Source organism: Neofelis nebulosa, chromosome 12, assembly GCF_028018385.1.
Source record: "Neofelis nebulosa isolate mNeoNeb1 chromosome 12, mNeoNeb1.pri, whole genome shotgun sequence".
In the NCBI taxonomy this organism is placed as follows: Eukaryota; Metazoa; Chordata; class Mammalia; order Carnivora; family Felidae; genus Neofelis; species Neofelis nebulosa.
In genome coordinates, this window is record NC_080793.1 from 12,672,476 (window position 1) to 12,700,374 (window position 27,899).

The 27,899-nt window shown below is 37.4% G+C and overlaps 1 protein-coding gene across 5 annotated transcripts in view; it reads left to right on the plus strand.

Moving 5' to 3' along the window:
• The window catches only part of RC3H2 (ring finger and CCCH-type domains 2), a 52,642-nt gene extending 24,743 nt beyond the window's left edge, over positions 1 to 27,899 (plus strand). For 2 of the 5 annotated variants that reach the window (XM_058694226.1, XM_058694230.1), the window contains 13 exons: positions 715 to 827; positions 10,277 to 10,585; positions 15,085 to 15,299; positions 15,941 to 16,374; positions 16,953 to 17,123; positions 19,193 to 19,339; positions 19,674 to 19,887; positions 20,129 to 20,213; positions 20,475 to 20,556; positions 20,644 to 20,778; positions 21,029 to 21,136; positions 21,232 to 21,380; positions 22,588 to 27,899. In XM_058694226.1, the coding sequence (XP_058550209.1) occupies positions 715 to 827; positions 10,277 to 10,585; positions 15,085 to 15,299; positions 15,941 to 16,374; positions 16,953 to 17,123; positions 19,193 to 19,339; positions 19,674 to 19,887; positions 20,129 to 20,213; positions 20,475 to 20,556; positions 20,644 to 20,778; positions 21,029 to 21,136; positions 21,232 to 21,380; positions 22,588 to 22,783 (2,358 nt within the window). In that variant the 3' untranslated portion in view covers positions 22,784 to 27,899. The remainder of the gene's footprint in view (positions 1 to 714; positions 828 to 10,276; positions 10,586 to 15,084; positions 15,300 to 15,940; positions 16,375 to 16,952; positions 17,124 to 19,192; positions 19,340 to 19,673; positions 19,888 to 20,128; positions 20,214 to 20,474; positions 20,557 to 20,643; positions 20,779 to 21,028; positions 21,137 to 21,231; positions 21,381 to 22,587) is intronic. The other 3 variants (XM_058694227.1, XM_058694229.1, XM_058694228.1) reach the window with 3 other exon arrangements.

Genomic DNA, 27,899 nt, shown 5'->3' on the forward strand with positions numbered 1-27,899 from the left:
TAACAACGGTATCTTAAATTTTGATGCAACTATAGCAGATATGATGGGGTTTTTATACTTTTCCGCATTGTTTTTGTGAACTTAAGCAGCTTCAAGAGTAAGAAGAGTGTTGTACTCTCAAGCTGACAAATAAATTGGTTTCATAAATGTTCACTCTTAGGGGAAATTGTATTCTGTCTTTCTTGGGAAAGTTTAAGTGGACAAAGCTTATGGCTTTTTTTTTTTTTTTTTTTTTTAAGATTTATTTATTTATTTTGAAGGTGGGGGAGGGGCAGAGAGAGAGGGAGAAAGAATCCCAAGCAAGCTCTGTGTGGCTCAAACTCACGAACTGTGAGGTCATAACCCAAGCAAAGTCAAGAGTCAACGCTTAACCGACTGAGCCACCCAGGTGCCCTGCTTTTTAAATTATTTTGTATCATAATTTTAAAACCGCAATCAATCGATGAGAAAATCTTTTATTTTTGTGGTCATTGTGTTGTCTGACAAATAAATAGACATAACATCTGAACCAGTTTCAGATAATCCTCAGAAGGAATGTCTGAAATACCAATTTAAAGTTACGCTGTGTAATATGTAACAGGAAATGGTGGAATGGCAGTTGTTTCAGCACAAGAATTACTTTTCTGATGTGATAAAGAATTAAAGGCAGTAATCATAAAATTCTGAAGTCCCAAGAGTCCTCACTTTTTCACACACTGATTTCCTGTTTTGTAGCCTCAGCCAAACAGCAAATACAAGACTAGCATGTGCCGAGATCTGCGTCAGCAAGGAGGGTGTCCCCGAGGAACAAATTGTACTTTTGCCCATTCTCAGGAAGAGCTTGAAAAGTAAGTTATGAGAATTCTTTTTCATATGGGTTTAATTTTGGATCATTATGAAAGTGTTCTATGTAGTCTCAGAGTTTCTGGTGAGTTTCAAAAATGTGACTAAGTTCACATTGTAGACTTCTTTATATTGCAAGATAATCTTTTCTTTTGAAACTATAGCGTCTTGCTTCTGGAAGCAAGATTAGCATAAATGACTTAGAACCTTATTTAAGGGTCATACTTTTAATAACCATTATATAGCTGGAATCCATGTTTTTGCTAAGCACCTGTGCAGAAGTACCCTCTGTGCAATCTTATTTGCTCAGGTTCAATTGACGATAACAGCAAAATCCCAGGTAAAACCGTACTGCAGTACATTTTCTTTTTATGACTTGGTCTTCTTAATGTTCTTTTTTCTGCATCTTTTCTCCTCTGGGTAATCCTTCTTTCTGTGTCCATTTACTCCACACGTAGAAGTAAATCAATATAAGCTATATTATATATTGTCCAAGTTTTTGTTGTTTTTTAACCAAACATTCATCATTGAGATCTTGCCAAAAAATTGATTCCCACCTTTCTATTGAATAACTGGCCTGTGTATCAACTCTTAATGGACATCTCCCTTTTGTTTTTAGACACTTTATTTTTTTTTATTTTTTATTTTTTTAAGTAGCCTTCACACCCAGCGAGGAGCCCAACATGGGGCTTGAACTCATGACCGTGAGATCAAGACCTGAGCTGAGATCAAGAGCCAGACGTTAAACAGACTGAGCCACTCAGGCACCCTGTTTTTACACTTTAAACTTAAGTTGAACTAATTTTCTCCTCCCATACATCCTCTCCCACTTTCCATTCTGCTCTCCCCCAGTGTACCCTGTCCAGCCAGTTACATATACCATGTTAAAGGAATCGTCTTTGTTACCTTTCTCTCACCTGCTTGTCTGAGTCACCAAGGTAGTTCAGTATGTTTGTTTCTGAACTCTTCTTTCCAGCCTTACAGTCCAAGCTATCATCCCTTTTCTCAATCCACCATTGCCTCCTAGTCTTACAGTTATTGTTGCCACCCCCACTCCCATTATTCCCCACAAAACGGAGAATTTTATGCATAAGGCTCATTGCAGATAATGAGAATAGGTAGTTTCTCAATTACTCTGTGGATAAAGTTATAAAATCTAGATTGTGGATCCTGGATCATCTGTGTGCCTACCTTTCTGATCTCATCGCACAGTGCTCCTGAATTGTATTCTATGCTCAGGCCACACTTCTCTTCTGCCAGTGCCTGGAATGCACCATGCTCTTCTACATAATGCTCTTCCTTCTGGCCTTGCCTTTGGAGCTTCTCTTTTGCCTACCTTACTCTTCACTTATTCAGGGGGATCCTCCCCTGACAAAGGTTCCTCTTTGTCATACCAATCAAAATTATGATTAACTTACGATAAATTTTAGTGGATGGCAGACTTTTATGTAAAGGTCCAGATAGTAAATATTTTCAGTTTGGTGGATCACATGGTGATCTGTGTCACAGTCACTCAATTCTGCCATTGTAGCAAAAAAGCGACCATTGTGCATAAAATTGGCATGGGTATATACTTTATTTACAACAAACAGGCAACTTTGGCCCCTGGCCTCTATTGACTGCCTTACTGTGGAGTACCCTCCATGGACTATATTTATCTTGTTTATTACTTACTACTATTTCCTCAGTTGCTAGCACTGGACCCTGTACATAACGAGCTCCACAGCAGCAGCAATCTGATAGAAGATATGTGTGTGTGCATTAGAAAGAAGGGTAGAAACATGTGTCTCCTCTCTGTTTTTACTCCCTATGGAAGAGCCTGGAGAGGTTGCAGGGGTCCTAAGACAAAAAGACGCTGTTTGCACCCAGTCTAAGCAGCTCTCTATACAGAGTTTTACATCAGGATGATTTTCGAGGCTCTAGGAAATCTATTGAGCTTGCCCATACCTCAAATAGAGCTTCTTAGCTAAAGTAGAAGTTTTTAGGGGACTTTCTTGGGAGTTGTTAGACCTAAAAACGTCAGAGGAGGGGCGCCTGGGTGGCTCAGTCACTTAAGCATCCAGCTCTTGATTTCAGCTCAGGTCATGATCTCAGAGTTTGTGATTCGAGCTCCCCGCTGCTTGGGACTCTCTCTCTCCATCTTTCTCTTCCCCTTCCCACTCGCAGGTGCTCTCTCTGTCTCTCAAAAATAAATATTTAAAAAAAAAGAAATAAAGAAAAGTTTATTAAAAAAAAAGTCAGAAACCATGATTTCATTGCCTTGCCACCCATAAACTGGTGTCCCATCTGAAAATCCATTTTACATCCTGTACCTTCAAGCTGGCTTTCTACTCTCCATCTCTTGTGCCTACTTTACAATTTTATTATCTCTTGACTGAAATTATATTAGTAGTAAAATAAAATAATAGCCAAATTAATTAGTCACATTTTTGTGTAATGCTGTTTTTAGTGTTTCACGTGTGTTTACCTAGTTTATCAATTTTAGTTCTCTACTGGCCTTTTACCTGGCATCTCCTTATGTTCAACCTATTTCATTGCTACCAAGATTTTCTCTTGCAAATAATTGTCTGATCATGTCCACGTCTGCTTTAAATTATTAATTGGTTCCTCAGTATAGCAAAGGATCTAGTCCTAATCTAGCTTTGTAGCCTTACTCCACCTTTTGCAGTCTTTATTTTTTTAAGCTACATCTAGTTAATCACTGTTTACTACTGCACAAATTCTTGCATTCTTCTTTCCCTTGCACGTGTTTTTCCCTTTATCATATGCTTATCTCTTTTCTGTTTGGAGAGCTCCTAGTCATACTCAGAGGTCCTCTTCCTTCTGAGGACTTCTCTGACTTCCAAGCCAGTGTTAGTTGCTTCCTTCACTGTGCTGTTGTAGTGCTCTATACATAGTCACTGTATAATGTCAGTTTTCTTGTCATATTGCAGTTATTTATTTGCACGTGTGTATTTTAACTGGACTTCATTTATCTTATGAGTAATTCATCTTGATATTTTTTGCACATAGCAAGTGTCTGATATGTAAATCCAGTATATTTACGTTGAAAGGACAAATAATCTACAATTCATATTTCTAGCTGGCTTCACATTCTCTGTTGCTGTTTGAAAAAAGAAGAGAAAAAAACAGGATGATACAAAGGATTAAGAAAGTGAGATGTCACTATCCTATTGGTTAAAAAAATACATGTTGCTATGTATCTCTGAGCTTTTTGAGGGTGGAACCTTTGTCTTAGTTCACATAATACACCAGGAGCTCTGCAAACATTTGTTTTACTTAATTTTACTCCAGCCTGCTTTCTCTACTGTGCATTTCTCTAACCAAACTAAATGTAAATGCCCAGCAGTCTCTCCTAAAGTAAATATTTAGGTGACTGTATTTGAGAATGTAGAGAATTAGAATCCTATTTCTAAGAATTGGCTGCATTCTGGAGAATAACAGAAGCCTAGAATCAATCAGCTCAGCAAACATAAAAATGATTGCTAAGTGCTGGGTACTTTTTTGAGGTGCTTCTAGTGAGGACAGAGGCACAGTAAGCACGTAAACAATTTCAGTTAGTGATAAAATGCTATAAAGTCTGAGGTGGAAACGAGCTTGGCAGGCTTGGGAGCTAGAAGCAAGACCAGTGTGTCTGGAAGATGGAGAATGATAGGGATGACAAAAGATAAGGCTAGAGAGGCAGGCCACATCACACTGGCTTTGATGACCATGGCGAGGAATTTGGAAGACATAACAGGGTTTTATTCAAATGCAATGATGAGATTTTTTAATCTTACATATTTATTTAAGTAAGCTGTATGCCCAACATGGGGCTGGAACTCACAACCCTGAGATTAAGAGTCTCATTCTCCACCGACTGAGCCAGTCAGGCATCCCACAACAATGAGATTTTAACTTTGTCTTAGAAATGTCATTCACGCAACAACAAATATTTATTGAACACACAGTGTGCACCAGGCACTGTATTATGTGCTGAAGATAGAGAGGTCAGTCAGGAAGGCAAAAATCCTTGCTCTCATGGGGCTTACTTTGTTGTAGAGAAGATTGACATACAGCAAATAAATACAAAATACAATATCTGGTACTGATTGGTGCTATGAAGAAAAATAACACAAGGTATGGAGAAAGAATGGTTGGGAAAGGGGAGATATTTTAGATGAGGTTGTCTGGGAAGGGATATCAGAGGATATGGCATGTAAGCAGACACCTGAATGAAGTGATGGTGCACTAGAATAAAAAAGATCATTATAGGAGTGAAGTCTTTGGAAAGGCAGATATGCTTGGGACCTAGGGCACAAGTGGAGAGATTGGACCTCATTAGAACCCCAGTGGCAGGATCGACCTGAGTTAAGAGCAGGAGCTCTTCATCTCTTTTTAGGAGGAGGATGTAGTTACAGGTCAGGAAGCTTCCTGGAATTGGTGGTGAAAGAAGTAAGTCTCCTCTGGCTTCATCTGTTTTGTCTGTCAAGTGGGAGGCAATGTCATCAGCAGTGGAGGTAGAAAGGATGTTAGAGATGGGAAAGGGAATTTAGTAGAGAAGTGTATTAGTGTATTGCTTGGCCATTTTAAATAATTGATCAGAATTTTGAAGAGAGTCTAGAGAGCATGATAGCATGGTTTTTCTCCACCAATGTTCAGCTGCCTGGAAGCAGGCACAGAGTAAGAGAATATGTGAAGAACTGGATTAGGGTTTTACCAGGAGTTCAACACAGGGAGTGGGCCAAGGGAGTTGAAGGTATTTATAAGGGAGGGACGAATGGTGGATAGTGGATTCTGAGCTGAGTAAGGCAAGGAGTAAGGACTTGATGGAGCTCAAAAGGTGATTTTAAAAGAATAGGAAGTAATTGGCATTTTCAAATGTGAGGTCTGGATTTGAAGTCCAAGTCTTTAGCTGCCTAGATGCTAGGAGCCCAGTATGTATTGCTACTTGCCACATATTTTACCTCCTTTAGTTAAGGTTTTACTTATTACAACTCCTTATCTTTTAAGGTACTTGCAATTAAAATTTTATTTTTTGCCTGCCAGAGTAATCTTAAAGGTAGCTGAGATTTGTCCTTTGAGGATGGAAAGCAAAGAGCAGCTGGCTATTTTGTATAAGAACCTTTGAGGTGAAAAATGAAGAGCAGGTTTCAGAGAGCATGTTGAGGAAAACACAGGCCCCTCCATGCCAGCAAAATGCCTTTCTAAAATATAGGTCTACTCATACCTGTCCTTCTTAAAGAAGTAATCAGTGGCCAGATCAATGAAACCAGAAGCTGGTTCTTTGAAAGAATTGACAAAAATGATAAAGATGTAGCCAGTTTGATCAGAAAGAAAAAGGAAAGGACCCAAATAAATCAAGGATAAAAGACAAGAGATCACGACCAGCACAGCAGAAATAAAAACAATACTAAGACAATATTATGAGCAATTATTCGCCAATAAAATGGGCAATCTGGAAGAAATGGACAAATTCCTAGAAACACATAAACTACCAAAACTGAAACAGGAAGAAATAGAAAATTTGAACAGACCCATAACCAGTAAAGAAATCGACTTAGTAATCAAAAGTCTTCCAAAAAACAGGAATCCAGGGCCAGATGGCTTTCCAGGGGAATTCTACCAAACATTTAAGGAAGAGTTAACACCTATTCTCTTGAAGCTGTTCCAAAAAAATAGAAATGGAAGGAAAACTCCCAAACTCTTTTTATGAAGCCAGCATTACCTTGGTTCCGAAACCAAAGACCCCACTAAAAAGAAAAGTATAGACCAATTTCCCTGATGAACATGGATACAGAAGTCCTCACCAAGATACTAGCCAACTGGATCCAAGAATACATTAAAAAAATTATTCACCCTGATCAAGTGGGATTTATACCTGGGATGCAGGACTGGTTCAACATCCACAAAGCAATCAGTGTGATTCATCACATCAATAAAAGAAAGGACAAGAACCACATGATCCTCTCAGTAGATGCAGAGAAAGCATTTGACAAAATACAGCATCCTTTCTTGATAAAAGACCTCAAGAAAGTAGGGATAGAAGGATCATACCTCGAGATCATAAAAGCCATATATATATGAAAGACCCAACACTAATACCATCCTCAATGGGGAAAAACTGACAGCTTTACCCCAAAGGTCAGGAACAAGACAAGGATGTCCACTTTCACCACTGTTATTCAACATAGTATTGGAAATCTTAGCCTCAGCAGTCAGACGATACAAAGAAATAAAAGGCATCCAAATCGGCCAGGAGGAGGTCAAACTTCCACTCTTCACAGATGACATGATACTCTATATGGAAAACCCAAAAGATTCCACCAAAACACTGCTAGAATTGATTCATGAATTCAGCAAAGTCGCAGGATATAAAATCAATGCACAGAAATTGGTTGCATTCCTATACACCACAATGAAGCGACAGAGAAATCAAGGAATTGATCCCATTTACAATTGTACCAAAAACTGTAAAATATCTAGGAATAAATCTAACCAAAGAGGTGAAAAATCTATATACTGAAAACTATAGAAAGCTTATGAAAGAAATTGGAGAAGACACACACAAAAAATGGAAAAATATTCCATGCTTTTGGATAGGAAGAACAAATATTGTTAAAATGTCAATACTACCCAAACCAATCTACATAGTCAGTGCAGTACCTATCAAAATAACACCAGCATTCTTCACAGAGCTAGAACAAACAATTAAAATTTGTATGGAACCAGAAAAGACCCCAAATCGCCAAAGCAATCTTGAAAAAGAAAATCAAAGCAGGAGGCATCACAATCCCAGACTTCAAGCTGTGTTACAAAGCTGTAATCATTAAGACAGTATGGTACTCACACAAAAACAGACACTCAAATCAGTGGAACAGAATAGAGAACCCAGAAATGGACCCACAAACATATGGCCAACTAATCTTTGACAGAGCAGAACAGAATATCCAATGGAATAAAGACAGTCTCTTCAGCAAGTGGTGCTGGGAAACCTGGATGGCGACATGCAGAAGAATGAACCTGGACCACTTTCTTACACCATACACAAACTCAAAATGGATGAAAGACCTAAACATAAGACAGGAAGCCTTCAAAATCCTCGAGGAGAAAGCAGGCAAAAACCTCTGATCTTGGCTGCAGCAGCTTCTTACAACACGTCTCTGGGAGTAAGGGAAACAAAAGCAAAAATGAATTATTGGGACCTTATCAAAATGAAAAGCTTCTGCACAGCAAAGGAAACAATCAGCAAAACTAAAAGTCATCCAATGGAATGGGAGAAGATATTTGCAAATGACAAACCAGATAAAGGGTTAGTATCCAGAATCTATAAAGAACTTATCAAACTTAACATCCGAAAAACAATCCAGTGAAGAAATGGGCAAAAGACATGAATAGACACTTCTCCAAAGAAGATATCCAGATGGCCAACCAACACATGAAAAAATGCTCAACATCACTCATCATCAGGGAAATACAAATAAAGCCACAGTGGGATACCACCTCACACCTGTCAGAATGGCTAACAATAACTCAGGCAACAACAGATGTTGGCGAGGATGCGGAGAAAGAGGATCTCTTTTGCACTGCTGGTGGGAATGCAAACTGGTGCAGCCACTCTGGAAAACCGTATGGAGGTTCCTCAAAAATTAAAAATAGAACTATCCTACAAGCCAGCAATTGCACTACTAGGTATTTATCCAAGAGATACAGGTGTGCTGTTTCAGAGGGGCATATGCACTCCAATGTTTATAGCAGTGCTATTGACAATAGCCAAAGTATGGAAAGAGCCCAAATGTCCACTGATGGATGGATAAAGAAGATGTGGTGTGTGTGTGCGTGTGCGTGTGTGTGTGTGTGTGTGTGTGTGTAATGGGAGTATCACTCGGCAATCAAAAAGAATGAAATCTTGCCATTTGCAACTATGTAGATGGAACTAGAGGGTATTATGCTAAGCGAAATTAGAGAAAGAATTATCATATGACTTCACTCATGTAAGGACTTTAAGATATAGAACAGATGAACATATGGGAGGGGAAGCAAAAATAATATAAAAACAAGGAGGGGGGCAAGACATAAGAGACTCTTAAATACAGAGAACAGAGGGTTACTGGAGGGGTTGTGGGAGGGGGGATGGGCTAAGTGGGTAGGGGCATGAAGGAATCTACTCCTGAAGTCGTTGTTGCACTATATGCTAACTAACTTGGATGTATTTAAAAATAAATAAATTAAGTAAATAAATAAATATATAAAAAGGGAAAAAAAAAGTAGTCAGTCGCTCTCCAGAATCTCTTAAGATGACTTATATAAACTGACCATAACCTGTTGTCTTTTCTTAACTTTGTGTTCAGTCACCTCATCCTCAGCCAGTCTGATCTGGGGACACTTCTCTTTTATTGAGCTCCACCTGCCTCTGTCAGTGTGTGTGTGTGTGTGTGTGTGTGTGTGTGTGTGTGTGTGTGTGTGAGAGAGAGAGAGAGAGAGTGTGAGAGAGAGAGAGAGAGAGAGGAGGGGGAGGGAGGGAGGGAGGAGACGTGCACGAGAGAGAGGGAGAACAGGAGAGAGGGGAGATGGAGACTAGCGGGATTGAATAATGAGGTTGTTTATAGATACTGAGGGACTGAAAGGGAGACTATTGTGAAGGCATTGCTCATCACTAACACTATATTTAATTATCTTTTGTTTGATTATAACATTAATATCAGATTAATTTAGGCATATGTAATTATGGCTCCAAATGTGTGTAAACTTTTTGTTCATGTAACAGTTTTTCACCACTTTAAAGTTTTGGAACCTTGACTAGGACTACATTATAATGAAGTTTTTGTTGTATAAGTGGAAACAGATTTTCTTAAATGGAGTCCCAAGATCAAATTGCTTTATGTATTGAAAGTGTTATACCTGACCACCATAAATAAAACTATGAATTCAATATCAGAAAATTCTGTTCTTAATCCAAATGCTTTTTACATTAGGCATAAACTAATCTGGTGTAGTGTTTAAGAACGAGTTTTGGTTTTATAATTTTTTTAATTTATATAATGCTCTAACATTTGGTAACAACAGAATTTTGTCACCTCTTGCATACCTTTCTTCTTCATTCTACATTCCTAAATAGATTTGGTATGGTTCCTTTCATTTTTACATAGTGTACTTTTTATTGCAATTATACAAAATTTTCAAAAGGATCTCTTCCCATTCACTCATCAGGCTTCTTTGATACATGTGTATTTTGCTTGCTACATTAATTACATGTCTGTGTGTGTGTGTGTGTGTGTGTGTGTGTGTGTGTTTTCATGTGACATCTAACAGCAGAGTTTGGTGTAGACTGTATTTGATATTTAGCTGATGAAACTTTTTTCAAAGCTATTTCCTCCTATTTAAATCTTTTCCCGTTGTCTTCCCCCCCCCACCCCCCTTCCAGGGTAAATTTAGTGCAATATTCACCAATATATGTTGATTGTTTTTGAAACAGGTATCGATTAAGGAACAAAAAGATCAATGCAACTGTAAGAACATTTCCTCTTCTAAATAAAGTTGGTGTAAACAACACTGTCACAACCACAGCCGGAAATGTCATTTCTGTCATAGGAAGTACTGAAACAACGGGGAAAATTGTTCCAAGTACAAATGGAATTTCAAATGCAGAAAACAGTGTTTCCCAGCTAATCCCACGTAGTACTGACAGTACTTTAAGAGCTCTGGAGACTGTGAAGAAAGTGGGGAAGGTTGGCACTAATGGTCAGAACGCAACTGGGCCTTCTGCAGAGTCTGTAACTGAAAAGTAAGTATTAGGTAAAAATGGCTACTGTGAGTTACTCAGCCTTTTGAGAAATGACTGAGTATTTTAATTTATCCTAAGGGAAAGGAACTAATCAGAATTTTTAATGCATAATCTTCACCTAGTGGAAAAAGCACTTGAATCCCCCAAAATTTGAGTTCTAGTCCTGGCTCTGCAGTTGAAAAGCTCTGTGACCTTAGAAAGTCAATTCAGCTCTGGGTTTTGTTTTCCTTGACTGTAAACTGAAGAGTTTGGACCAGAATTGGGTTTTTTCCACACTTAGATCTTTGAACTTTAGGATCGCATACAGAGGGGTACCAGAAAGGAGCTAAATAGAAACCTCAGCAAGGTGAGATTCTAAGCCTCCAGCCTCTGCTTCACTCAGAACAGTCTATTCTATATTCTTTAATGATGTGTAGTAGCTAAGAGGGGGCTCTTGGGAGGCAAACTTCCTGGGTTCAAATTCTGGCGCACTGTTTTCTAGCTGTTTGATCTTAGGCCAGTTAATCTGTCTCCCTCAATTTACTCATCCACAAAATTCATTCAGTAATAGTAACTACTACACAGGTTGGTTGCACAGATTAAGTGAATCACTATTGCAGTGTGCATTGAACAGTACCTGCCAGATAGCACTCAATATCTTGTTGTTATTATTATTACCACCAATATTTTCAGGTTTCAGCATAAGGAAGGGTTTTGGTTCTTTAAGAAAAAAGTTTTAAAACTTTCTGACCATCTGAGTTACTTACACCTCAGAAATCTCATGCTTTGGTATTGTTTTAGGGTCTCAGTTAAATCATGTTCCGATTTTGTTGCCCCTGAATAGGCAGTCAGCATTTATTATATGCCTTCTAGGAACAAAGTATTATGCTAGTGATTTCATATAATAAACAGTGGGTAGGTAAGCAATTATATTCTTTATTTCTGCAGTTAGCATATGATAGGAGGATTTGTTTATTGGAGGATCCTTACAGTTTTCCCTGGGAGAGATTTTTAGAAATGACATGTCAGAGAACATTGTCTAGTTAGCAAATGGTATTTGAACATTCATTCTGAGCTATGTTCTTGTCACACTTGAAAATACAGGACATGTATAAGATCTCTTTTCTTTTAAGAAAGTTATGAGAGTATAGTTGTGGAGACAGCATTTACACAAATGAAGCAAAATTGAAATTGGATGAAAGAACAGGAATATTTTATATTGCTGGGAAAAATATGGTGGATTTCAGAAAAAGAAACAGCATAATATGGGTCAAATTTGTTGATAATTATTTGGAATATTGAAGAGACCAGCCTTTTAGAACAGGAAGTTTATGTTAGGGACTGGTTAAAATAAGATTAGATAGGTAGGTTGCACCAGATTATGGAGACCTTGTGTTACATATATGTTTAGAAAATGAGCTTTTGAAGGTTTTTGGCAAGGTAACCTAGAACTGTTTTATATCCATACGAGTGGAATGTATTCAGCCGTAAAAAAAAAAAAAAAGAGTAAATACTAATACATACTACAGTCAATGTGGATGAACCTCGAAACTGTTAAGTGAAAGAAGCTAGATACAAAAGGCCATATATTACAGAGTTCTATTTATGGTAGTGTCCAGAATAGGCAAATCCAGAGAGACAGAAAGTAGATGAGTAGTTGCCAGGGGCTGTGGAGTGAATGCTAATGAGTAGAGATTTCTCTCAGGGCTGATGAAGGTGTTTCAGAATGAGGTAGTGGTGATGGTTGTTGCACAACCTTGTGAATATACCAAAACTCACTGAACTATACACCTTAAAAGGTAAATCCTATCCCAGTTTTTTTTTTAATTATAGACTAAGGGAACAACTTGAAAAATAAATAAATCATTAATTCATTCAAAAATTAGGGATCTTCTATGTGCCCAACACCAGCCAGCTGGTAGAAGTAATGAAAATGAACTAAATAATACTACTCCCTGCCTCTGAGGGTCTTACAGTGTGGTTTGGAGGCAGACGTAAACAAATATTATATAATACATTCTGATAGGTACTATAATGGAGTTGTGTTCCAAGTGTTATTGGAACACAAAAAGTAATGATATTCTATAGGGAGTTATTATGGAAGACTCCCTAGAGGTAAAATGAGCCCAGGAAGACCTGAGGTAGTTCCAAAAGTATGGATAGTTGGGAAGGAAAGATCTTATCAGGACAGGAAGCAGAATCTACCTGGCAAAATCAGGTAGGCAGGAGAGGGGTGCTGCAAAGGAGAGCCTGGAATCCTGAGAGCCATGTAGGCTACAGCTGTAGTAATCTAGCTGTCTGTCTGGAATGTGGCTGAAGGTTAGCTTTTTCCTTAGTCTGATTTTTGTGGATAGCTTGCATGATCATGTGAGGCTATGAATCTTGTCATGGATTTTGATGCCTTTTCGCTGACAAGTCTAAAAATTTGCCATTTCTTTTTATGTTTATTTTTGAGAGAGAGAGAAAAAGTGTGAGTGGGGAAGGGATGGGTGGGGGGAGACAGAATCTGAAGGGGGCTCTGCTAACAGCAGACAGCCTGATGTGGGGGCTCAAAATCACGAACCACAAGATCATGACCTGAGCCAAAGTTGGATGTTTAACCGACTGAGCCACCCAGGTGCCCCCTAAAGTTTGCCATTTTAAAGTACTTATCCCAATTTGACAGTATATAACCTTTTGATATGGAAGGACCAGATGATCTATGTAAAGCATGTAGCATAGAGCCTGGAATGTGCTCAGTAATTGCTCGATAAGAGTTATATTACTGTTACAAGGAAATCCTAATCATTTTCCTTGTTGCCTTTATTTAAGTTCAAAGAATAAATATAGCCCTAAAATATCTTTAAACTGTAAGTCAGTAAATTTGTATCTGCTATTATTACCCACAGTTCCTTAGTTATTTCCATTTTACACATAAAAGTAAACATCTGCTAGACTAATCTGCTGTGCTAGACTTAAAAGCAGCCCATACTTGTTTGTATTCTAGCTTTAAAAGGGCTTCTCTAGTTTGAGAAAAACCCTTTAATCTACTTGGGATGCAACATATTGAATTCCTGCATCATTAACAAGTTCTTTTTCTGGAGTCACCACATATCTAAGCTCTGCCAAAGTTTGACTTCTCAGTAGGGCATAAGAAAGACGTGGTGAGATCCTCTGGAGCTGATTGCCTGGTGACTCAACAAAGAAAATCCCTGGTTAAAAAAGATAAAAAGTTTGGTTATTTTGCATCAATTGAATGAGTAACCATATATTGGCGTTTCACTCATCCACTCTGACTGTTATGTGGCAGGAACTGTTTCATTTTTTCAACAGATATTTTTACTGAATGACTACTGTATGCCAGGAATTCTTCTAGATGTAACAGTTAACTTTTCTAGATGTAACTTTGGATAGACAGCAGTTAACAAAATGGACAAAAATGGCCTTTTCTCAAGGAGTTTACATTTTAATCCATCTACCTCTTAATAGAACAGTCCTTCTTTTACATGTCTGTCGTCTTTGTCCCAGAGAATTCTGGTAGACTACAGTGGGCTCTTGAACAATACAGGGATTGGGGACACTTTTGACTTCCTCACAATGTAACTAGTCATAGCCTACTATTGACCAGAGGCCTTACTGATAACATATTATCAATTAACACGTATTCTGTAGGTTGTATGTACTGTATATCGTATTCTTGCTGTAAAGTTAGCTAGAGAAAAGAAAATGTCATCAATAAAATACAAGGAGGGGCACCCTGGCTGGTTTAGTCCACAGAGCATGGGACTTTTGATCTAGGGGATGTGAATTTGAGCCTCACGTTGGGGGTTGAGTTTACTTAAAACAACAACAACAAAAGATATTTTAAAAAAGAAAATACATTTGCAGTACTATTCATTGAAAAAAGTCTGCATATAAATGGACCCGTGCAGTTCAAACCTGTGTTGTTCAAGGGTTAACTGTAGTTATTGAACAATAAATTTAAGGGTGAACCTGTTGAATAGGACTTTTTAAAAATTTTTTTAAATGTTTATTTTTGAGAGAGAGAAAGAGAGGGACAGAGCATGAGTGAGTAGGGAGAGAGAGAGAGAGAGAGAGAATCCAAAGCGGGCTCCAGGCTCTGAGCTGTCAGCACAGACAGGGCTCGAACCCACGAGCTGTGAGATCATGACCTGAGCCAAAGTCGGACGCTTAACCGACTGAGCCACCCATGCGCCCTGAATAGAAATTTTTTTTTTTTTTTTTAAATTTCCACTAGGAAAAATCTTTGTTTATACAATGAGTAAAAAGGGATTGGTGGATCACATTAGTGCCTGGGCTTTGTTTGCATTCTTTTTACCCTTGCCAGAATATGAGATCTGTTACTACAATCCTGTGAATCAGCAGTGTAGGGTGGCAATGAAATTATTTGTCACTATGGAAATACCTAAATTTTCTCTATTAGTGGTTTCACTATATAATTTTATGAAAAATTCCTACTGAGGAAGACAGCAGTTACAGACAGTAATTTATTCTTTGTTTTTGATAAATTATCTCTCCAGTAAAATTGGCTCTCCACCCAAGACTCCTGTAAGTAATGTAGCGGCTACCTCAGCTGGGCCTTCTAATGTTGGAACAGAGCTGAATTCTGTGCCTCCAAAATCCAGCGCATTTATAACTAGAGTACCAGTATATCCTCAGCATTCTGAAAACATTCAGTATTTTCAAGATCCAAGGACTCCGATACCCTTCGAAGTCCCACAGTACCCCCAGACAGGTAAGTAATTTTAGGCAATTCTAAGAAAAAAAAGAAACTAATATATATTGTCCTTAGATACATAAGTGAATCACTTATATCTAGAATATCTATATTAAGAAATTAATCTTTTGGACTATGTAACCCTTAAGTTTTCTTCCTGCCCTAAGAATTAATGATTCTGCATGCCAATAGTTTTAAGATTCTCCTTCCTTTACGTCAAATATAGAGTCCATGGATGAGCTTCAGGGAGTTCTGTGAATCCCTTGAAATAGTTTGTAGAATGTTTGGTTTATATATAGTTAATGTATAATTTTGGAAAGACAATACACAACTTATATAGATTTTGAAAGGGGTTTTTACCTCTGCTCCCCCAAAGCTATGAATCAATAATGTAACTGATTACTTAATCCAAAACCTGTGGCAGTAGATGCCCTAGAAGGAAACTTACCAGCCATCTCTTAATAGCCTGTCTTGTGTTTTTGAGGAGCAGTTTAACATAGGAGTTCATATAGTAGTGTAGTGTCTGTCTAAAGCAGGAGTAACTAAGGTTCAAAGTTTATTTTCTTTTCCTACATTAAAAGCTGGTTTAGAGTTAAATCATTGTACAATGTTGGATTTTACTAAGATTACATTAAATATTCCTTTTTCTAATTTTTAAGGATACTACCCACCACCTCCAACGGTACCAGCTGGTGTGGCTCCCTGTGTTCCTCGCTTTGTGAGATCCAATAATGTTCCAGAGTCCTCCCTCCCACCTGCTTCTATGCCATATGCCGATCATTACAGTACATTTTCCCCTCGAGATCGAATGAATTCTTCTCCTTACCAACCTCCTCCTCCGCAGCCGTATGGACCAGTTCCGCCAGTACCTTCTGGAATGTATGCTCCTGTGTACGACAGCAGGCGCATCTGGCGCCCACCTATGTACCAACGAGATGACATTATTAGAAGTAATTCTTTACCTCCAATGGATGTGATGCACTCGTCTGTTTATCAGACGTCTTTGCGGGAAAGATATAACTCATTAGATGGGTACTATTCAGTGGCTTGCCAGCCACCAAGTGAGCCAAGGACAAGTGTGCCTTTACCAAGGGTAAGTGACAGTGGAAATAGGACTGCTACTGTAGTGTAGTGACAGTGGGTAAAGAGCCCACTGTCAGACTTGGTGTCCTACCACCCAGGTATGGGTTTCTAGCTCCTCCACTTAGAAATTGTGTGACTTACAGAAGTTACTATATGTTCTGTACGTCAGGTTTTTCATGTTTGGTGGCAATAATGGTACCTACCTCATAAGGCTGTTGTGAGGATTAAATCAGAAAAACAAAGCCCTTGGAACTGGACCTGATACATATTAATGCTCAATAAATGTTATGCTTGGATAGGAAACTGATGGGAAGGTATAGAGAAATCTCCAAAATACAAGGACAGGGCCTATTTTCAGTATCCCCACATAGATACAAATGACTTCTCTAAACCAGAAAACTGAGTGCTCACTTGACTAAACATTGATCCTTTCATTTAAATGTGTGGAGAATAGGCTAAGGTGACTTCCCTGCTGTATTTTTTTGTCCCAACAATATAATAAACTGTTTACGTTATTTCCACAGGAAATAGACAAGTTTATTTACTGCTCCCTAGATGATTAAGATTGTTTCTTTTATCCCCCCTTAGGAACCTTGTGGTCATTTGAAGACCAGTTGCGAGGAGCAGATAAGAAGAAAGCCAGAGCAGTGGGCACAGTACCACACTCAGAAAGCACCTCTTGTCTCTTCAACTCTTCCTATGGCAACACAGTCACCAACACCACCTTCTCCTCTATTCAGTGTAGACTTTCGCACTGATGTAAGAAAGGTCTTCATCACTTGATGTTGCAAGGATAGGTCAAACACCCGACTTCAGAGCACTCTTTCCAACCAGGGTTAGCTGTGTTGGGTATTTTGCAGCGGTTTAGTGTGAAGTTGAGTCACGTAGTTCAGTGAACATTGAGTTTGTGAGAAGCACTACAGTTAGGCATTGTGAGACTCTGAAGACCATTAAGTTTTTAATGGTCTTAAGACCTGTTCCACCAAGAATTGAAAGTCTCTCCAGCAGTATAGTTGTCATTATTTTTCTGTTTTTTAGTAATAAGATATATATCTACCATTTATTGAGCACCTACTTGTGCCAGGCACTGTACTAAGCATTTGCATAATGCTATTTTATTTAATTCTCACAAAAATCTTAGGGGGCAGGTATTAAATCTATGTTTTTTAGAAATCCTACTCAGAGAAATTAAGTAATTTGCCCAAAGTAATAAATTCAGCTTGTGAGTAGCTGGGATTTGAATTCTGATCTAGCAGAAGCATTTCTTCCTTACTTCACAGGAGTTGCAGAAATGCCTGTGGTTTTATTCATGCAGTTTTGCATCACTGTTAATTATTCTTGTTGTTACAAAACAAATTTTTGTAGCAGGATCATTTCAGTGTACCTTGTTGTTCTCAGTACTTTTATATATACGACAAACCATTATTTTTTTAATTCCTCTAATTTGATTTATTTCCCATTCTTTTGGGCTCTAATATCTAAAACTTTTAAAAATTTTATTATGAAGAGTGCCTGGATGGCTCAGTCAGTCAAGTGTCCAACTCTTGATTTCGCTCAGGTCATGGTCTCATGGTCGTGAGATTGAGCCCCGTGTCAGGCTCCGTGCTGAGCATGGAGCCTGCTTAGGATTCTCTCTCACTCTCTCTCCCCCTCCCCTGCTTGCATGCTCACTCTCAAAAAAAAAAAAAAAAAAAAAAAAAAAAAAAAAAAAATTTATTATGGAAAACTTCAAGCATATTCAAAAGTAGAATAGTATAATAAACCCCACGTACCCATCACCCCCTGTTACCTACTCTTCAGTCTCTCATTTGTACCCCCTCTTCCCACTGGATTATTTTGAAGTAATTCAGATAACATTTTTTCATCCATAAATATTTCAATAAACCATTGAATTCTTAAACTAGATCCAAATTTCTCATCAAACTGAGACTTCTGCAAAGCAACTAAACATCTTGACAACAGAGTGATAGAGTTGCCACTTGCTTGATAGAAAAATGTGTTTGCATTTTTTTATACTATGCTTTAAGAAATAATTATTCCCCTGGGGAGCCTGACTGGCTCAATTGGTAGAACATGTGATTCTTGATCTCAGGGTCATGAGTTCAAGCCCCACATTGGGTGTAGTGTTTACTTAAAAAAAAAAAAAAATTTCCCTGAGACTCAGATCTGCTATTTGCCAGTAATATGACTTGTAATATGTAATTTAACTGTTTTGGCATCAGCTTTCTATATCTGTATAATCAGTAAACTAGATTTAATGATTATGACAACTTTAGTATTCTGATCCTGTAATAATTTGGACAGTCCTTTTAAAATTTGTCCACTTTTTCTTCTAGTTCCAGACAGCCTTCTTTGAGTTCTTTTTTTAAATTTGATCCTGCATGGTTTATCAGTTATATTCCCATATTTACATGATGGTCTTTTCTCAGAATCGTAAACTATTCTAGGACACGGACCATAGTGTGTGTGTGTGTTTTGCCTTTTTTCATTTTTTTGGAGTGCTTCATACCATGTTAGAGACATGCTGCAAATATTTGTTGATTTGGTGTTTGATAGTCAGGGGTTCCTTATGAGTACCGAAAGAGCAAAATAAAAAGAGAAGTCATTCTATTTTCTATAGTAAATAACGTAAATACAAATAGTATAATTATTACTTGTTACATATGACAGTATTTTTATATTAATTATTGAAAGTTTTTATATTATTCGTTATGAAGTCCTATATATTCTATAATAGTTACTTTGTATTAGTTACAAGTTTGTAAATTTAACAGTTTTGTACTAATTGACTATGCCTTTTTTTTTTTTTTTTTTTTTTTTTTAATCAGTTCTCTGAGAGTGTGAGTGGTACAAAGTTTGAAGAAGATCATCTTTCTCATTATTCTCCTTGGTCTTGTGGCACCATAGGCTCCTGTATAAATGCCATCGATTCAGAGCCCAGAGATGTAATTGCTAATTCAAATGCTGTATTAATGGTATGATTTGGGGGAGTGGGGGGGATATCATGCATGTTGGCTCAAGTTTTAGAATGATTGAATGCTTTCATCTTCCTATTGTTTATTGCTATATAACTCATCTGTAAGCAGCTGAGTTATATTTAGGTAAGTCTGAAATAAATTGCATTTAATGCTTAAATTATTTGAGCTAGTTTGGTGGTTTAAAACGGATGTTGGATTATCACTAAGATGTACTGCTAGTGTTAAATTTACCAGAAAATTTGATTACATGTCTTTTGAAAGCATGTACCTGTATTATTAGCTGAAGTAATTGACAACAATCCTTTTAATTGATTTTCTTTGGTGTATGCAGGACCTGGACAGTGGAGATGTTAAGAGAAGAGTGCATTTATTTGAAACTCAGAGAAGGACAAAAGAAGAAGACCCAATAATTCCATTTAGTGATGGACCTATCATCTCAAAATGGGGTGCAATTTCCAGATCTTCACGTACAGGTTACCATACCACGGATCCTGTCCAGGCCACTGCTTCCCAAGGAAGTGCCACTAAGCCTATCAGTGTATCAGGTAATCCCCTTAACTAGTATCTCACTTGCTGTATTCTAACACTGTGCTTTTTAATCCTCACTTTGTGAGGTACAGCACATTTCCCTCTATTTAACAGTCACAGGAGCTCAGAATTAAATGGTTTAGCCAGAAGAACATGGCTGGTTGGATAAAATATGGATCTTTTTTAAAAAGTGTATGTTCACATTTACATATTGATATTTCACTTTTCTGAACATTGTTTCTTTCTACCTTTCTGTAGATTATGTTCCTTATGTCAATGCTGTTGATTCAAGGTGGAGTTCGTATGGTAACGAGGCCACGTCATCAGCACACTATATTGAACGGTAATGTTACTCTTACTTCTTTTGGATTCTCTATTTTCAGACTTGTGTGTATCCTCAGAGTATAGATCCTACCCCCGATTATTCATGAAGCGTACTTCAATGATTTTAGCTGAATAACAGATTTCTGAGAAAACATTTAAATGATGACTGAAACTTTCAGGGTTGATTAATTACAGAAAACGTATTTGGTATATGGCCATTACTGCTTTAGTTGCTTCAACTCTTTCAGTTTTATAACTGTAAACATATTTCTCTTTAAAGGGACAGATTCATTGTTACTGATTTATCTGGTCATCGAAAGCATTCCAGTACTGGAGACCTTTTGAGCATTGAACTTCAGCAGGTAGTCTCTGTGTCCCTCAGCTTTAAATTCTTAAAATAAAATGGCGGTTGAAAGCTAACTTTACCTTTGTTTTTTTTTCCCCTATAGGCCAAGAGTAACTCATTGCTTCTTCAGAGGGAGGCCAATGCACTGGCCATGCAGCAGAAGTGGAATTCCCTGGATGAAGGCCGCCACCTTACCTTAAATCTTCTAAGCAAGGAAATTGAACTGAGAAATGGAGAGGTAAAAAAACTGAACCTCTCAGCTTCATGCTTAATGTATTTGCTGTTTGGTGCTGCTCTGTGTTAGTTTATGCCATTACCTAGCATATGTTAGCATTCCTTTTTCTGGTGGATGATTGTTTTTCAAACTCAGAATAGAAATAAAATTGCAGTACCAGCTTTTATTTCAATCATTGAGATTCTTACTTTAATCTAAAAGGGGGGCCCCAGCTTCCCCAGGTATAAAATCAGCATTTTTTCTTTTATTACAGAGTGATTATACAGAAGATGCAAGCGATACTAAGCCTGATAGGGATATTGAGTTAGAGCTTTCGGCACTTGATACTGATGAACCTGATGGACAAGGTGAACAAATTGAAGTAAGTACCACAATTAGATATTTAGGAAGCTTTATTCAATTGGATAAAAGTATAAAATACTTTCATACTGAAGGATTAACATTTTATTTTCTTAGGAGATCCTGGACATACAGCTGGGTATCAGTTCTCAAAATGATCAGTTGCTGAATGGAACAGCAGTGGAAAATGGGCATCCAGTCCAGCAGCACCAAAAGGAGCCACTGGAGCAGAAGAGACAGAGTTTAGGTGAAGACCATGTGATTCTGTGAGTGTTAGATAACTCATAACCAGTGGACATAGGTTGTAAATATTTAAATAAAATAAATGCAGTGTTACCTGCAATTTTGGCTCTCTCCTGTGAGGCGAAGACCTTATGTAATAGGGCAGTGATTGGGTCAGTCTGAATTTTTAGGAGAGAAGAGGTAAACTTGAACAAAATAGTCCATTTTTAAGTAGCCTGAGACCTGCTTTTTTTGTGGATAAAAGTTTGTCCTCGTGCTCCAGCATCAGGTTAATACTTCCTCAGTCTGGTAGGCACACTTCTAGACTACACAATGGAGAATTAAAATCTAGATGAAGGGTTTCCCTTTTAAAAAATCATGTTAAGGTATTCTTAGAATTAGGGGCACCTGGATAGCTCAGTTGGTTAAGCGTCCAACTTCAGCTCCGGTCACAATCTCACGGTTCGTGAGTTTGAGCTCCACATCGGGCTCTGTGCTGACAGTTCAGAGCCTGGAGCCTGCTTTGGATTCTGTGTTTCCCTCTGTCTCTCTGCCCCTCCCCTGCTCACGCTCTGTCTCTCTCTCAATAATAAATAAACATTAAAAAACATTTTTTTTTAATTAAAGATATTCTTAGATTTAATATTGCCATTTTATATAATTACCGCCAAAATTATGGGTTAGTCTTGAACTTAATAGTTTGTTGGCCTTAAATTAGCCAGTATTTTAATTTTTTTTTAATGTTTATTTATTTTTTAGAGAGAGAAAGACCAAGCATGAGCAGGGGAGGGGCAGAGAGAGAGGAGACACAGAATCTGAAGCAGGCTCCAGGCTCTGAGCTGTCAGCACAGAGCCTGATGTGGGGCTCGAACTTACGGACTGTGAGATCATGACCTGAGCTGAAGTCTGTTAACCAACTGAGCCACCCAGGTGCCCCTTAAATTTTTTTTAAGTTTACTCATTTATTTTTTGAGAGAGAGAGCATGAGCAGAGGAGGGTCAGAGAGAGAGAATCCCAAGTAGGCCCAGTGCTGAGCCACCCAGGTGCCTGTCTAGTATTTTAATTTTTTAAATATGATTTTTGGACAAAGGGACTTTTTTAGTGACTGCTGATATTTTTTAGTGATAAATACATGCCTTTACTAGGGGCTTTTGAAGTTTGTTACAACTAATATTAAGCATGTATAGTTATTCTTTAAAGGGTTATTCACTTAAAGCTAATTTGTTTTCAATGTCCTTTATTTTCTCTCAGGGAGGAGCAAAAAACAATTCTGCCGGTAACTTCTTGCTTTAGCCAGCCACTCCCAGTGTCCATTAGCAATGCAAGTTGCCTCCCCATCACCACATCTGTCAGTGTTGGCAACCTCATTCTGAAAACTCACGTTATGTCTGAAGATAAAAACGACTTTTTAAAACCTGTTGCAAATGGGAAGATGGTTAACAGCTGAAAGGAGGTTCATCTTTCAAATTTGTGACCATACCATGGAAGCATTTACACTAGCTTTTTATATATATAATATATATTATATAATGTATATTTTTTTTAAAAAAAGATATTACCGGGGGCATCCATTTCCTGTGGACTCTTTGATACTTCAAGCCCTCTTGCATTAGCATTATGAAAAAAAAAGAAAATTTACTTTACTAGGGTAACACGTTCACTTTCCAGAGGTGATTGGAATTTGGACATTTAACTTAAGCTTCAAGCAGCTTTTTATGAGTTTGTAGCAATCCGGTGCAGTAACTGAGCCATTTCCTATTTTAAATGGCTTCTATAGAAAATTAACAACTCAGTTATTAAACTAGCAGGATCCTACAATGATACATCTAGTGAAAGTAGACTTAATTAACTTATTTATTTCTATTTTATGTTTTGCTGAGAGAAATTTCCATCTCATTCCAGCTGCTTTATTTATCTTTTTCATGGGACTTTGCATGGATTTTTTTTCTTTTTCTTTCTTTCTTTCCTTCTTTTTTTTTCTTTTTTTTTTCTTTTTTTACTTTGAAGAGTGGAGTTAGATGTTCTTACCATAGAATTTTACAGGGTTATATACTAGCTTTCTTTACTGCATTATATGTAGGAGTGTGGTGCAGTGCTTTTATCTGTAGCATTGAAATTTTTTTTAATTTTCCATTTTTCAAGCCTAGTTTCTGCTTTGTTAATATTTATACACAGGCTACTTGTTGAAGTAAGTAATTAAATATATAACCAAGTGCCTAAGTCTTTCAGCTGATGTACTAGATATTAAATTCTCCTAAGTTATGCAGAATCGTTTTTACAATTTTGATAAATTATGCACTAATGTAATGGCAGTTTTTTAAAACGCAGATTTAAGCCTGTACATTATTGAATCTGATGACTTGGCAAAAGAATCAGGTGCTTTCAGCTTTCTTGAGAAAACCCTGTATGTAGCGTTTGCACTGACTAACAAGATGGTATTGCTGGGTTTTTTTTATTTAAACTGATTAATTTGGATGTTCATTGCAATATCTTGGTTAAGTATTGTTCATTGTTACTTCACGTTGCGTTTAATTTTCCCTGTTCTCTGACCGTTAGGTTGATAAGACTATGAACCATGTAATAATAGAACATTGGCTAACCTTTATTCGTACTTAAAAACATGAGTAATTTCTGCCCTGCTAAATGTGACTGAAAAGTGTTTGGACCTGGCATCTGGAAGCATGCAATATGTTCAACCAGCCATGCCCCAGATTTGGGGGAGGTATTTTTGAAACCTAAACTTCAGTCGACATTTGGAAACAAAAACTGGGCATTCCTTCCTGGTGATCTCACCTATAGTTTGTCTTCGTTTTTCCCCAGTTTCTTTAAGATTAGTTTGACTTTTATTATTTTTTTTAATTAACTTCTGTGAAGTTGTTTACTCTGAAAATTGTACTGGAATATTTTAAGCCAAGCTGATCTTTCACCAGGTGTACTGTATGTAAGGGCTTTTCCTGCTAGCAAGATGCTTAAACAGGATCATGTTATTGGTCGTCTGAGCTATTTAGTTGTTTTACAAAACCACAGCATTGTATCAGATAAGATTTTGATAAAAAGTTTTGTGCACATTTCCAGGGGCGGGAGGGTTGACATTTCCCTGAAATTTCTTGATCAGAATGAGTAAATACTGGTGTTTGATACCTGTCTTAATGAACATGCTCATAAGGTGACTGATAAGTTGTAAATATACCTGAGAAACAAAGGGGTAGTTTTGATATTCTGGTGTCAGTATGGAAGATCTTACACATTTATTTAATATTCAAATGTATGAGGATGTTTGTTTGTAGCATAACAGCACAGTAGCCTTGACTTCGTTTCCTTTGGTTAGTACTGTACCCTTTTGCCATGGCCAGTGCTCCCTATCCCTACAAAGACATTTTATTTATTTCACTCTGTAACCTGAAATGAATAGGAACAAGAGTTTTAAACCATGTTACATTAACTTATTTCTGACATTATAAATTAGCCTAGGATATTACAGGAACATGATTGTTATATAATTTATATCAGAACCCTTCTATAAATATGCGCTTATTACATTTAAAATGCTTCCAATGTACTTTATTTGCTGTTTGTATTTCCAAAAAGGATATGCAAACCAGTATGTCTATTTCATGGATATTTAAATAGTGAGATCTTCCATGTTGAAGGTAATGTATTTTTTTTTAAGATTTTAAAATTGCTATTTTGTTACAAAATAGAGACCTATTAACAGTTTGAGAGCTCCTTATGTGCCCTCAGGGAAAGAACCCTCTGTGCAACAGAACTACGCAAAACATCTTCAGCACGTTCTGAGGGTGAATATATACTACATAAATTGATCTTGTGTATTTAACCTTATCTTTTTAATTTTAAAATTGAAATTTTGAAACTTGGTTGTGCTCTGCTGGAGGGGTTTGGGATAAACTGCTTAGGTGTTTGCCTACTTGTCCAGTGAAATTACATTTGCATCAGTGTATGTATATACCTGCCAACCTTATTGGTATGTCTCAGAACATTTATATTAAAATAATGCTTGTCTTGCAGCAGGTGATCCCATAAAACAATAACTCCCTGTTCCTAAAAACTTACTCTCGTTCTCACTAACAACATAGGAATTCTTTCTTTGTTGGGATTATTCTGTATTGCATCCTTTATATAGTGGCCATCTTCTGTTTCTCATGGTGGGTTTAATGTGAGGGAAAGATGTTGGTTCTCTGCCACTTTAGAAGAAAGAGCAGTCTTTCTGATCCTTCTTCAAAAAGTTACTCCCTGATGTCAAGAGGAAAAAAATTATAAATCAGACCTAGGATGTGACTTTTTAAAATTGGGTGCATTCCCTGTCATTTGACCCTTTTACCAACATGTGATGTACATGCGTTTGAAATCAGTATATAAGGCAATAGGAGAGGAAATGTGTGATGTTGGTAATTTAACTACGTGTGGTGCCTATGGTTCAATTAGGAAAAAATAGTCTGAGGTCTGGAAAGTGGGAAAATGGTGGGTTGTGTGTTTGGTTTACTTCTTACATTTTTGTTTTTCCATTTCTGAGTCCCATTCTGAAGTCCATGTGCCTCATTCAGATTCTGTGAATCTAAATTCAGTAGTTCTCTTTTGTAGTATCGTTTCATTTTATAAATTCTGAGATTATGTATGTATTTCGTCTAGTTGGTGCCTGACCAGAGCAGATTCCCTTGCCTGTCCTGCCATGACTTCCTTTCAGTACCATCTGATAAGCAAGTGTCATGCATGAAGGTCGTGCATATAATTTTCAAGAGAAGGTAGTACTTCGTTGGGTCGATGGCACTGATTTTTTCCTAGTAGTTACTTACTCTCACAAGAGAATTATAAAAGAAACCTTGCCTCCTGTATGAGAACTGAAATTTTCCATTTGTATGGATCTAGTCCCGTTCACTCAAATTTCAAGTTGATTCCAAGTATATAAAGCACATCCCAATTTTATATGCTGCCTTGAGAAAATAAGAAGATGCACAGCTATTTCTAGGAATTTAAAATGGGATCATTTAAATATTTGAAAACGTTGTTTTAAAAACCATCTAGCTTGCTCTTGCATTTTAGATGTTAAAGCCTGTGTTGTCTTGTTAGCAGGGGTGCAATTGTAATGATTAGATTCAGATTCAGCATGTGATTTCAACTTTGAATCTGAATGTTTCTTCCCTAGCTTCTTTGTGTCATTTCCTGAGCAGACTGTCACCAGTGTTGGTAACTAGGCTTAAAGGGAAAAGTTGCATTGCAACTATGTGTTAGTTTCCTGGAAGAACTTTTCTTGTGTTTTAGTGAGTGAAGAGTGTTGATGGGATCACTTACTGTAACTCCTTCATGAGAACCCCTTCTGCAAGCAGAAGCAGAACACAAATGAACGTGCTCAAGGAGTATCCCATTTTCTGGATAAATTGAATACATTTGCTAGTTGTTCCTTTTTACTAGCAGTTTCTTTGTATCCCTTTGCTGGCAAGGGAATACAAGGAGTCAAGGCCACTGATCAGAACACCCCACATTTGAGTGGAGTCTTATTTCTACTCCAAGAGCAGTTATTCCCCCAAATCCAAAATTGGCAGTTTTTCTTTTTTTAAATAAAATTTAAAAAATATCCTCAAACCAGTGGAACATGGACACTGGCTGCACTTAGTACTGCCAACAGCCAAGGTCATTTGCATATATTCCATCAATCTGTCGAGAATTAGGCCTCACTTTATAACCCAAGGCATGGAAGTGCATGCATTCTCTTAGCTGGGCAAACAATTATACTGTAGTTGTGATACAACACATGTGGCTTTTATTTGTACTGCACATATCCACTGTACAGCCACTTGGGAGTATCGTGGTTAGCTTGCAGCAACTGCTGTCTGCATTTATACTGTTTATTGCATATTCTTTTCCCTGGAAGTGAAAGAGAAATGTTTTTCTTGTTGCATTGATTACATTTTATAAATTTGCTTAGCTGGAAAGTTTGGGAAAAGAGGCCTGTTTGTCAATTGTACAACCGATTGTGAAGCTCTAGTGTGAATATTTTTACGTCTGTATTAGACATTTTCTTTGCAAATCTATTGTTCGATTGAAATGTAAATGAAATTAAAGATGGTGTACACCCATCATGTAAAAAGCAGGCACCATCTCTAAGATGGATTTAATGCTCATTTTTAAGGCATATACTCAGCTTCTATTTAAAACTATAATTTAAAATAATTCTGTACAATGAAATGGGGAATATATATGGGAATAAATTCTATTCCATTTATTTCAATTTGAATTTCCAAATTGTAATGTTTCCCTTTGTTTGTGCTATAGGAATAGGATTAAATGGGGGAAGGCTAGGATTTCTAAAGGCCTGTATATGGGGGGAGGGCAGAGATGGAACAATGAGGGTTGTGATGATAGTGAATAGCAAAGAGTGAATTCTGTGTGTTTTTGCTGTAGCACTGAAGTAAAGAGATATTAGCTTTGGCTGTTCACAGAATAGAGCATCATGATTTTCAGTGTTTGAGAGAAAATTGATGGAAAAAGTTTGCAGTACTTGACATGTATTTGCATGCACAAAATAAAATTATTTGTCCACCTTAAAA